The 13662-nt window shown below is 39.8% G+C and overlaps 1 protein-coding gene across 1 annotated transcript in view; it reads right to left on the bottom strand.

Moving 5' to 3' along the window:
• Positions 1-13662, bottom strand: part of USH2A (usherin) — a 568735-nt gene that overhangs the window by 323027 nt on the left and 232046 nt on the right. The window contains exons 26-29 of the mRNA XM_077811946.1: positions 13118-13391; positions 6206-6409; positions 6005-6085; positions 1981-2166 (exon numbers count right to left, since the gene is read on the bottom strand). Of these exons, the coding sequence (XP_077668072.1) occupies positions 1981-2166; positions 6005-6085; positions 6206-6409; positions 13118-13391 (745 nt within the window). The remainder of the gene's footprint in view (positions 1-1980; positions 2167-6004; positions 6086-6205; positions 6410-13117; positions 13392-13662) is intronic.

The raw sequence follows: 13662 nt of genomic DNA, 5'->3' as shown, positions 1-13662 counted from the left end.
GCACCATAACCACTGGACTAATCTTGCTTGCACAGTCGTTGCTCAGGTGAATGCAAAGTTTCTATGAACTCAGACCCTTTACGGGAGTATCCTTGCACTTTTCCCCTTCTGAACCTGCACAGAGGCCAGGCATAATCTTGAGAGTAATGTTTTATATTCATATTCTAAGGCTTGCAAAAGTGAAAGTGTATTTGCAGTGCATGGGTGAAAGTTGTCTGAATGGTCTTTTTCTTTATGTCTTACTGTATTCAATAGCTACCTATTATAATGCACAAAAGACCTGAACCCTAAAGTGGCAACCTGTTAATAGCTTTCAGTGTATGTATTTATTTCATATATTTTTATAATAAAATAGTTGCAGTTCCTATACTGTCCCTCTGCAACATAAAACCATGCCTTCTCACTTCTGCTTCACACAAGTAATACGTCAATAGTTCTTATCCATTCAGCATGATGTTAACCCTTTCATATCTGACACAAAATTAAAATAGCATTAAGACAACAAATCAACTGAGTCATTTTTAATGTTGGTCAAAATTATTCATTGTGAATAAATTATCTGATTAGTTTAGCCCTTTTTAGATTTTTCAGTCATTTGAGAGTGGACCTTGATTTCTGCTAATATATTTGGTACTGCCTTACATCTTGGATAATTTTCAGCCATTAGGATAATTAATTAAACAAATAAATAAAACACAATAACTATTATAGTCACCACACCACCCACAAGTAATCAAGAAACTTCAACTCAAAGAAAGTAAAATATGTGCACATTGTCTTTTAAATATACACACACACACACACTATATGGTACATATGCAGTACACAAAACGTATATATTTAGGCAGAAACGTGAAGCGCATATTAACTGGGTTTGAGGAAAGCAGCAGTAGTATATTGCCCGAGGAGAAGACGCTTCCTGAGATTGCGCTATAACATCCAAAGCTGAGCCAAACCAAGTCTTCAGCTTTGGGCAACATGTTACTGGCATTTTTTTTAAAACTGTGATCAATTATATCATTAATTTTAGGGAATTTTTAAACAAATCCCATTCATTACACTCTGGAAAATTAGATTTTTACTACTGCCCTCCTAAGTCTTCACAGACCACATAGTACAGAGGGTCATCTGTTGCGTACTCTCTTCCCTGCCAACTGAGGAGTTTGGCTCAAACAAGGGACCAAGTCTTCAACATATAACACCAGGGAGAGAGCGGACTATGCAGTGGAAAGGCATCCACTTAGAGAGGGGATTCTACTGGCAAAGGGAAAAACAGGTAGCCAGCTCCAACATAGACTGCCAAGGAGAGAGGGTCCCCAAGTCTCCAGTGATCATTTTGTAGCAGAAAAGATTCCAAAGTTTTTCCCCACACCCAAACCAGCCCTCCTCTTAGAGCCCCAGCCTGTAAAAAAAAAAACACTCCCATCCAATAAAGCTGCTTCTGCCCCACTCCCAATCCTGAAGAATATTCCTGCCACTGGCAATCAATCAATCAATCAATCCTTCATTCAGTAATGGCTCGCCCTGCGAAGTGCAGATGCTCCAGCCCAGTCTACCAAAGCACTTAAATACATGCTTAACTTTAAGCATGCGAGTACTCTCACTGAAGTCATCAGGGTTACTCAGATGCTTAAAGTGTTTGCAGGATTGCAGTACCATGCAGGATCAACCCCTAAGGGACTAAGAATGGCAAGAAATGGGAGAGAGAAAAACTACTAAAGACAGTCAAACAAACACAGAATGGCAATAGAATGACAAAAATGGATTTGGGTAAAAATACCTTCCAGCTTTCGGGCTACATTTTATTTCTGTTGCTCTTGAAGTAAATCAAAAATTTGTACACACACTATTTAGGCCATTTACACACAAAGATGGATATACTACACAGTATCCAATTAATATTTTTCAGCTTGTCAAAATAAGATATATACATCTTGTTTTATTACATCTCCCTTCAAACTAGTAGTTAGCAACATTTACCTGTGAGCATAGTAGTGTCAGCAAACTCAGCACTGATGATGGGTACACTGGGACCATCCTCATTGTATGCTTTCAAAATGTACTTCTCAATTACACCTATGACCCCAGCAGGTTTGTCCCAAGTCACCTCAATGCTGTAACCATTTATGCTGTGAATTCTTGAGGGAGTTGGCACATTTTCTGGGACTGTAGAAGGATAAAATAGAAAATAGAGAAAATGGCAGTTCTGAGAAGACTATTGCCCCTATTCTTCACTTTTAATGGCTGCAGTAAATCAGACTGAACCATTAGCATAAATACAATTTATTAGAGTTGTAACTTTTCAGCATTGATTTAATATGACTGCACATCTTGAGCCATTCAGTTTAAGCTATATTTCAAAACCATCAAAACTCCATCTACATAACATTCTTTCTTGTCTAGTTCAGGTTTTCCAAAAACATTTAATGTATCAAATGTGTTTAAACATCACTCATAAGAAGGAGGTGGATTGTAGGCAGCTAACAAGTTCAAGCAATATAATGATGTAACAGAATGAAGCAAGAGGATTAGACTGTTATTATACATAGGGTTTTGGCACTTATCTCCCGGGTACATCAGCCACTAAACATCACAAATTTCAGAGTAGCAGCCGTGTTAGTCTGTATTCGCAAAAACAAAAGGAGTACTTGTGGCACCTCTGAGACTAACAAATTTATTTGAGCATAAGTTTTCGTGAGCTACAGCTCACTTCATCGGATGCATTCAGTGGAAACTCCAGTGGGGAGATTTATATACATAGAGAACATGAAACAATGGGTGTTACCATACACACTGTAACGAGAGTGATCACTTAAGATGAGCTATTACCAGCAGGAGAGCGGGGGTGGGGGGAACCTTTTGGAGTGATAATCAAGGTGGGCCATTTCCAGCAGTTGACAAGAATGTCTGAGGAACAGTGGGAGTGTGTGGGGGGGAAAATAAACATGGGGAAATAGTTTTACTTTGTGTAATGACCCATCCACTCCCAGTCTTTATTCAAGCCTAAGTTAATTGTATCCAGTTTGCAAATTAATTCCAATTCAGCAGCCTCTCGTTGGAGTCTGTTTTTGAAGTTTTTTGTTGAAGAATTGCCACTATTAGGTCTGTAATCGAGTGACCAGAGAGATTGAAGTGTTCTCCGACTGGTTTTTGAATGTTATAATTCTTGATGTCTGATTTGTGTCCATTTATTCTTTTCGTAGAGACTGTCCAGTTTGACCAATGTACATGGCAGAGGGGCATTACTGGCACATGATGGCATATATCACATTAGTAGATGTGCAGGTGAACGAGCCTCTGATAGAGTGGCTGATGTGATTAGGCCCTATGATGGTGTCCCCCGAATAGATATGTGGACACAGTTGGCAACGGGCTTTGTTGCAAGGATAGGTTCCTAGGTTAGTGGTTCTGTTGGGTAGTGTGTGGTTGCTGGTGAGTATTTGCTTCAGGTTGGGGGGCTGTCTGTAAGCAAGGACTGGCCTGTCTCCCAAGATCTGTGAGAGTGATGGGTCGTCCTTCAGGATAGGTTGTAGATCCTTGATGATGCGTTGGAGAGGTTTTAGTTGGGGGCTGAAGGTGATGGCTAGTGGCATTCTGTTATTTTCTTTGTTGGGCCTGTCCTGTAGTAGGTGACTTCTGGGTACCCTTCTGGCTCTGTCAATCTGTTTCTTCACTTCAGCAGGTGGGTATTGTAGTTGTAAGAGCGCTTGATAGAGATCTTGTAGGTGTTTGTCTCTGTCTGAGGGGTTGGAGCAAATTCGGTTGTATCGTAGAGCTTGGCTGCAGACAATGGGTTACTCTTTTTCAGTCCTTCCTTAAGCAGGAGTACCCAACTCTCCTCTTTCAAACTGGGCTGTATTAGTTATTCCCTCACTTTTTCCTTAACCAGGAACCTCCCCAGCTCTCCTCTCTGGAGCTGAGTTGTGGGCTAGCCAGCTGCAGGGCTTTTGCCAGCTTCTCCCTCAGCTGATCCCTCTTCCTTAAGGGTGCTGAGTAGGCCAGTCTTTCCCTGCCAGTGTCTCCTGGTGTCTGCCCTGCTATAAGGGACCAGGCAGCATTTATGCTGGTCCCCTTCTTGCAGCTCCCTGGCCCCAGGTCTTTAAAGAAACAGTAATGGGATTTCCTCTCATACACTTCTTACTTTTAGGATTGCTTCCTCTCTCCCAATATCTCCCAGTAACTTGTATCTATAATTGGACCTTTCAAACTCTTAAAGGTCCATGCCACATGACAGGGCAGGCTGAGCATTAGGCCCCACAACCATTAAGGTGCAGACCACCCCATCACATATGAAAATAAATTAATAATTGCATATGACTGTCAGAAGTAAAAACTGAGCTTGTGCAAGGCCTTTTGCATTAGCCTTGCTTTTAATCACTTCAGATGATTTTTTAAAAAAAGAGAATAAAGATGTTTAAAAGAAGCTGAAAGGCAACCTCATGTACACATACAATCCCTAATAAAAATTCATCCCATTTTCCATAACCTTTAAGTATTTATTAGATATTGTTATACCAAATAACAGGCTAGCCAGTAACGACTTCATCACAGGTGACTACGCAAGGGATGTAGAGGAAATGCCCAAGGAACACTACGGCAGGATGGTGGATGGCGAGTTTGCTGTAAATGCATGTAGACTCCTAAGGCCTGTCAGTGAAGATCACTCTGCTTTCCCTACATCAAATATCCTCTTTGTAGTGACCTCATTGTTTAGACTCATTAAATAAATGCAACCTTTGTTCGCAGCAGGAAGGACCCTCGAATGCTAAGTGTAAAAATGTTTGAATGTTTGTGGTTCCTATGGAAAGTAACAATGTGATACTCTAGGATAGCTTTAGGTTACTGAGAATACTACAGCAATATATTGATTTTATTAGTTCTGAAATATAGCACAGGGCAAAGTAAGGTACAAGATAGCAGATGGTCTTTTCATAAGGGACACAACAAACCTGACTCAAAAATAATTAAATAGTGCAATTATTCTCCAGCCCTTGGGAACATGTAGCTGCTCAGTGTTGTGGTCAGATTGTAAATATAAATTTATGGTAAAACTTACTGTGGCCAGATAATTCATATAAAAATGGCTGTATATGCTGTCTTCTGGGTGGAAGACAAAATGGTGACATTAAGCTGCATAAGCAATGTATTTGAAAGTCAAATATTTACTCTGGAGAACATGTTTAAAGCATCTTTTGCAATGCAATTATAATATAAGTATTTTTTTTTTAAAGAAGAGTTTGGTATAATTGGGGAGATCATACAGAAATGCTGTCTGACCATCTTCTATCAATAGAACTCTCTGAATTGTTGGAGTTCAATTTGGATCTAATTCATAGTGCTAGCAGTCTATGGGCACATATTTCACAGTGTGAGGAATCTTCAGAAAATTACTAGCTCAACAGGGTATAAAAAAGCCTCTGTACAAAAAGGGAAGCGCCTCTAAATTTCCTCCATGAAATTTAAGGAGAGGTTAATCTTTTTGCGTGAAAACACACATCTGTGCGACCCATCATGAACAGTAATGCCAACCTGGCACTATATTTTTGCTTTCCAATGCTTTTCATGAGTCCTGGGTGGCCTTGCACTTTAACAATCGTCATCAGATGCCTTTTTTCTAGCAGACATGTGTAATTTGACTAGAGGTTTAGATTTACATATATCAGCATAAACTGGTTGTGTAGCTTATATTCATATATGTTCATGCTAAGATAAAGCAAGTCAACCTTTTAAATCTCTTTGATTTTACACAATAAATATGGTGTATTATAACTAGAAAACACCTTGAAATATATGGTGAAAAATGCCTACTTGTGCATTTTATAGCTACAATAACATATTGGTACGTTATTAACCCAAAATGTCAAGAAATTTTGGTTCCCCTTAAAATATTCTGCAATTTTTACTATTTAATTAAAATTCTCATCGTGGGATTTTTTCCAACAAACAGCCGAACATTAGGTAACTCGTAAAACATAAAATAGATACATTTAGAAACTATGCTTACCTGATTCTCTTGTCCGACTACGACTCCAGATGCTAGACACTGATCCTCCTTCATTTGAGGCAACCACTCTATACAGGTATTCTTTAAGAAAGAAAGAAAGAAAGAAAGAAAGAAAGAAAGAAAGAAAGAGTGAACCCAAGAACACATTAATGCAGAATGAAATAAAAGTGTAGCATTTCATTTAAGGGCCCAATGTGTTACCTGTAAATGGCTGTAGACCACTCTCATAAACACTCTGCTCTTTGCCTCGGTAGACTAGGATGGAGTCATTTCCCCTGCAGTTAACAGCACTGTCAGTTGATAGGCATCCATCCAGATTGACTCTGACAGCACTGCTGGACACAGATGCCAAGTTAACGACAGCACCTCGTGTAAATTCAACATCCTTCATGCAACCACCGAAACCTAGCAAATAGTAAGGGATTTGTATCACATAAAGGGCTTCAGTCTTTAATTAAGAATCATTTTTTGTTCCTTGCGATGCTACATTTTCTGTGATAAGAGGAGTTAGGTGTAAATGTTAACTTTCAATTTATGTTTGAGAAATGATTATTTCTCCCCCACACACACACCTTTTACATATTAAGCTGGTAAGGACTCCTAATGTTCCAGTGTTGAATTCCTGCCACACTGAAGTATATACTTATTATTAAACATTCCACTCTCTGTGGAAAAAAAAACACCCAAACTTTATTTTGCCTCTTCAGTCCATATGTTCAAAAGTATTAACATAAAATCAGTACCTAATACTGATTTTAAGTTTGGGGTCAGCCTTTGCATTTCATATTTAATAAATTTGCATTATATTCTCAGTCACTTGAGCTAAGAAAAGCCTATGGACAGCAAATATACTTGAGTATAGAGGAAACATCAGCATAACAGAGATTATCATAACTGGAGCATACTTGGTACCTCATTCACAAACATAGCATAAAACATAACCCAAGACCTCCCAATCATAAGCAAAATCGTAAGTGGCTTGAACACTAGAAATGTGGCTTATTACATACATTACAAATGCATTAAATATAGTTATTCACAATAGGGACATTTTAAAATAGTGTAGTTGTACAATTTTCTAGTAAATTTGATGATTTAATTTACAAAGGAAATGCACCTCTTCATAAAGTGATGCAAAAATAGTACTATGATTAGGGCCCTACCAAGTTCATGGCCATGAAAAACGTGTCATGGACTGTGAAATTTGGTGTCCCCCCATGAAATTTGGTCTTTTGTGTGATTTTACTCTATATAGTACAGATTTCATGGGGCGTGGGGGGGAGACCAGTGTTTCTCAAATTAGGGGTCCTGTCTCAAAAGGGAGTTGCAGGGGGGTCACAAGGTTATTTTAGGGGGGTTATGGTATTTCCACCCTTACTTCTGCACTGCCTTCAGAGCTGGGTGGCTGGAGAGCAGCAGCTGTTGGCCAGGCACCCAGCTCTGCAGTCAGCAGTGCACAAGTAAGGGTAGCAATAACATACCATGCCTTTACTTCTGCACTGCTTCCTCAGAACTGGGCAGCTGGAGAGTGGTGGCTGCTGACTGAGGGCCCACTCTGAAGTCAGCAGCTCAGAAATAAGGGTGGCAATATCATGCCATCCTTACTTCTGCACTGTTGCTGGCTCTGCCTTGAGAGCTGAGCTCCTGGCCAGCAGCTGCCACTCTCCAACTGCCTAGCTCTGAAGGCAGCACCGCGGCCAGCAGCAGTGCAGAAGTAAGGATAGCAGTACCGCAACCCCCCCTACAATAACCTTGCAACACCCCTCCCACAATTCCTTTTTGTGTCAGGACCCCTACAATTACAACACCATGAAATTTCAGATTTAAATAGCTGAAATCATGAAATTTATGTTTTTTTAAATCATATGGCTGTGAAATTGACCAAAATGGATCAAGAATCTGGTAGGGCCCTAACTATGAGCTGAATATGGTACAATAGCCAGTAGTTGGAATAATATAAAATAATATAAATAACTGGAACTGAGACCTTGATTACTTTGAAAATTAACTCTGGAAATTAAAAAATAGATTGTTCATTCTTCTCATACAACAATAACTATAATATAGCTCTTGGGGAGAGCCCATATTTCTATTTAAGGTACTTTTATGGCTTCCATTACCATAGGATCTGAATGCCTCACAATCTAGAATTTGTTTTCTCCACTTTAACCCCCGGTAAGGTTAATCTGAAGCACAGAGAAACTAAGGGCTTGTATACAGAAATATTTAGCTCACAGCAAGCTGGGTTCTGACTCTATCCCTCACATGCCTGCTGCACTCCAACTTTCCACTGTGGACCCTACTTTGATCTAGTCCTCTTCAAAACAGGATTAGATCAAAGCGCATTAACAAACTGTTAATGTGTGTCAGCAGCAACAGTTAGAGCATGGCAAACTAGTGAAGGGTAGATTCACATCCCAGATTACCGACAGCTAAATGTTCATGCAGACAAGCCCAAAGTGACTTGCTCAGAGTCACAAAGGAAGTCTTTGGTGAAACAGGGAATTGAATCCAGGTCTCCCAAGTACCAGGCTAGCACCCTAACTACTGGACCACTCTTCCTCTCTATTTGTCATTGAGATAGTATTCCTTATAGCTCATTTTTAATCCAGTTATTAAATTAGTTATTTTGATTAATTTAGTGCTGTTGAAAGGTGCAAAATCAACAGCCCTGGAAACTGATTTCCTTTTGTTTATCCTAAGACAGTTGCAGCTCAGAAAATGATAGGGTAAGCTGCCATAAACATCCCCATATTGATCTGTCCATACTGCCTCCAAAGGTGAGATAATCCTTCATGGATTCTAACTGAACTTCCCAACAAGGCTTGTAATAAATGACAATTGTCATAAAGTTTTGTGAGGTGGATACCTTATTTGTGATAGGGAACTGAACAATGCTCAGAAACTTATGTAAAACAGACCATTGAGAAATCATCAGTTGGTAATAACATTTGATCAGTATCAACCTGGGACAGTCTCCATACCCCATTGCCATTCTCTGAAGCCATCTAGGCTCCCATGTATATCACAACAATGAAAATTGGAATTGAATGCAAAGTTGTACTTTACAGTAGATGGTATAAAGTACAAAACATGAAATCAACACATCAGGATCTACTATTGACAATGTATCATTCTGCTGATTATAAACATAAGTCTTCAGCTTCTTTCAAATATGAATTACATTAAGAGAAACAAACAGTAACACACATTACAATACTTTCTAGATTATGCGTCCTAAAATATTACCTAGAAACATGCCATTTTAGTCACATTTTCTCTTTCTGACAAATGCTTCTGTGACAATCAGTGTCCAGACACCCCAAGGGGAGAACAGGGAGGTTGAAACCCAAAGAATAAGCAGCTGAACCAACTTATTTTATAAAATGTTATTGTGCTATAAAAATGTGTTGAGTAAAATCTTTTATGAAAGCTTGTAACTTTCTAAGCTTAAGAATCATTATGAGCTATGTATACAGGTTAGAACTGGGCTCCTAAACTTTGGCTCCACTTCACAACAGGACAGTGAGAGGCACTTCCCAGCCAGGTGTTTCCACATAATCAGCTCCAAGTAACTACCTCTTGTTTAGTCCAGGAAATAACAAGGACGAGCCATTAGAGTTAATGGAAAAATGTTGACACATCCCAGCTCTCAAGTCAAGTGGGGGTTTCCACATGCTGAATAAACATGAGTCACCATGGACTGAGGCCTGGTCCACACTAGGAAATTAGGTCAGTATAACGACATCACTCAGGGGTGTGAAAAATCCACACCCCTAAGTGACACAGTTAAACTGATTTAACCCCCAGTGTAGACAGTTCTATGTCAAGAGAATTCCCCCCTTGACCTAGATACTGCCTCTCAGGGAGGTAGATTACCTGTGCTGATGGGAGAACCTTACAGCTGCAGTCTCTACAGTGTAGATAAGCCCTGAGAGAAAGGGGTTGGGAAGCCTTTTAAAAGCAGGCTTGTGTCTAAGGTTTTGCATCCAGAAACTGAGGAACAGCTTCTAGGCATGAAGCTGTCTGTGAAACACTGGATGCCAGCTATAGTTAGGGGTATGCTGGGAAACTGTTCAAAGTCAGCCAGTAACTTGTATTAGAAAAGGGATTTTATCCAATATGGAAGTGAAAAGCTTGAGGTTATGTCTTTATGTCTGTTTGCTGTATAACTTGTATACATTTGCTCACCCTCACCACTTCATCTTTGAATCTGTGGTTTTTCTACTAAATAAACCTTTTGTTTATTTCTACCCCAAGCAGATCTGTGTTGTACATACTGAGTGGAATGTGGAGGCCAAAGTAAGCTGATATCTGGGTGGCTGGTTTCACATCTTCAGGGGTGACAAATCAGAGGAGAAAAGTCCGAATGCCTGGTAGTTAAGAACTCAGGAAGGTTGAATCTGGGGAGACTGGAGACTAGACGGGCTATTGGTGTCATCCTGCAAGATGAGACTTTGTGCTTGTGGGCAGGCTACTGGTGTCAAGGATCTGAACCAAAGCAGTACAGCATTAACACACCCCGAGGTTACACGGCAGGCAATAACAAAGCCTTTTACTGTTCCTTGTGATTCCCAAAACATCACATATTCTCTTTCCTATTGGTCACACTGATAGGCTACATTTGGGAACATGATAAAGTCAAACAAGTTAAAAAAATATGAATATGGCCAAAATTTTCCAAACATGGGTGCCGAAAGAGGCTAATTTCAATCCACATTTGGGCACCTAAATAGGTGGCTTGTCTTTCAGAAGTACTGAGCACCTGTAATTCCCATCTCAAGTCAGTGAGGATTCAGCACTTTTGAAAATCAGACCAAATTTATTGAGGTGCCTAAATGTATACTTTAATAATGTTTAGCCCTAGATGAATTGTTGATAGATCCCTTGGCTACAGGAATTGGGAGTGCATCAACTCAGAAGTGATACCATCTGGTAAGATATAGCATTAATGGGACATGAACAATGGCTAATCCTTTTGGGCCAGAAAAATGATGTGTATAGGGTCTGGGGTACGTTATAATGTATTATGATGCCTACAGCTACTGAATACTAGAAAGAACATGTATTCATTACTTGTGAATCCTAGTGCTTTGGATTGATTTGAACCTTTCTATATCTGTGAATTCATAAAGCTTGAAAAACTGTCTGCCTAATTTACCTGAATACAGATATTCAACATCAACACATGTATTTACCCCACTTGAAATGTTCAACACTGAATACTAACATTAGACAATTCACATATTATCTACTGACTACCATTTTATTGTTTATAATAGATGAAAATAAATTATGAATAACTTTATAAATAATGGTTTATTTACAAAGACCTTGTTAAACAAAACAAAAAGAAAGGAAAAAGAAAAAGAGAAAAAAAGAAGAGGCCAAAATTCACGGAGACAGGTTGGTTTATGGCCATGTTCCAGGCATTTTGCATCCAGATGGTCCCTGACCAAGGGGCACATACAACTGAGTGTTGAACAGAGCAAAGAAAGGCTACTCAGTTTTACACCAGAGATTAAGCCTGTCACAGAACTGGGGCTGGGGGGGAAGCACAAAGGTGAGTTGAAGTACCTTTGTCTCCCCCTCCTCCTTGTTCTGTACCAGGTACAACTGGCTGATCCAGAAAATCTCACTTACAGAATTTTGTATGCAATGAATACTTTAACTACCTCTAGCAATGCCAGTGAAATGATTAATGAGCTCCCAGTAGCTGCTACATATAGCAGTGTCCTACTCAGTGGAGAGCATTCCAGTGATCTAATGTGCCTATCTCATATTTCACGGGCTGAGTATGTTATCATTCCAGATTATGGAGGGGACTTGTGTGGATGGAGTGCTGTGAAAATTTCTCTCTTGAAGATTTTAGCTTTTCTGCCTGTGCAGCTGAAGTTAGCACATCTCATTTTTCTGATGCAGCTGATCTGAATGATGCTTAAGACACCACAAGGGTGGGAGGATTTTGATACTGTACAAAAATAGGAATGATCTTTTAGGGTTCATATAACATTTAATTGATATATTATATATACTCTACTGTAAGACTGTAAGATTTATTTTTATACTATGTCTGTTGCCTAGAAGACAGCAAGATAAAGCACCCTCACCTGGATTCTACATGGGTGGTACTTCTTTTACCCAAAGCCTTATGATCTGGTGTCTGCCTACAAGTCGTATGTCACACAGAATTGAGTACTGCTAAGGGGAATTATAACATTTGCCTCTTGAAGAGGTCAATGTACCAAAAGAGTACAGACAGCCCAAGCTTAACTTAGGTCTAGTGAAAAACCCACCTAAACTGACCTAACCCTCAGCATAGCAAGCATTAAGTCGATGGGAGAATTAAGTACCGCCTCTCGGAGAGCTGGATTAGCTACTTCAATGGGAGAACCACTCCCGTCAGTATAGGGAGTGTCTTCACTGAATTGCAGCTGCTCTTCTGCAGGATTTTATGTGTAGACAAGCCCTTATTCTATCTAAGGCCACATCTGCACTAGAGGCCTTACAGCGAAACAGCTGTACCAATGCAGCTGCACCGCCGTAAGATCTCTCATGTAGCCACTTTATGCCCCCAATGACAGGTGGCAGCTACGTCGGCAGGAGAGCATCTCCCGCTGACGTAGTGCTGTCCACACCAGCGCTTCTGTCAGTGTAACTTATGTCGCTCGGGGGGAGGGGTGTGTGTGTGTTTTTTCACACTCCTACGCAATGTAAGTTATACCAACAAAAGTGCTAGTGCAGACACAGCCTAAGCTAACAGCTCCGATCAGGAACAACTGATATGTAAATTAGGATGCAATCATCTTGACTTTGAAGGCAAGCTAAGGGGCGGGTGAGATTTAAGTGACCTTTGAAACGTTAGGCTTGGAGCAAGAAGTTTAGCTAGATGTGCTGGACAGACGGAAATGTTAGCAGAAACATGGGACAATAATAACAATAGGGAGAACATCTGTATTTCCCCTTTAGATTTGAACAAATACTACATTGTTTAAATGCCCCCTAACACTGTACTGGTGCATATATTTAGTACCATCTCAGAGCAAAGACAGCTGTCTACAGAATTACTAACACCTGTTCCTGCAATGATGGATTTCCCTTGGTTTTCCTTACCTTGTTCTAATCCTAGTTCTTTATAGAAGTTCTGTAGCTCAGAGGGGATTCCTCCTACATAGACTGGAGAGTTTACTTTCAGTTGCTGAGCACTGGGTTCCAAAACATGCTCTCTCAATTTATTCATACTTGCAGAAACTCTTGAGCCTTCCTTCTGCACAGTTACTTTCTTCCAGTTTCCATCACAATAGGACAGCCCCACCCAGAGATCCACTTGTGTAAAAACAGTGCCAGTTTTTAACAGGAAGCTCAGAATTCCACTCTTCAGCTCAGCCTGTATTTTAAAATAAAAGAAAGGTTTCAAAAATGACAGTGTCAGAGGAGGAAAAGGTCAACGTGTTATAGACATTTAAGACATTCAACTGAAGGAAAGGTACAAAAACATTTTTCCTTCAAGCAATTGTAATGACAGTACAATTGTTAACATAGGATATAACAACTGTAGCAAGTACATATGTATCAATTAGTGACACAATTTGACATGTAACAAAAAAATTCTATTTTTTTTGCAACCTATTTAGGACTTCAGTATCAACAGCCATATA

The sequence above is a fragment of the Eretmochelys imbricata genome, chromosome 3 (genome assembly GCF_965152235.1).
Source record: "Eretmochelys imbricata isolate rEreImb1 chromosome 3, rEreImb1.hap1, whole genome shotgun sequence".
Classification (NCBI taxonomy): domain Eukaryota; kingdom Metazoa; phylum Chordata; order Testudines; family Cheloniidae; genus Eretmochelys; species Eretmochelys imbricata.
The sequence above is the reverse complement of the archived record's forward strand: the minus strand, read 5'-3'. Positions and strand labels throughout refer to the sequence as shown.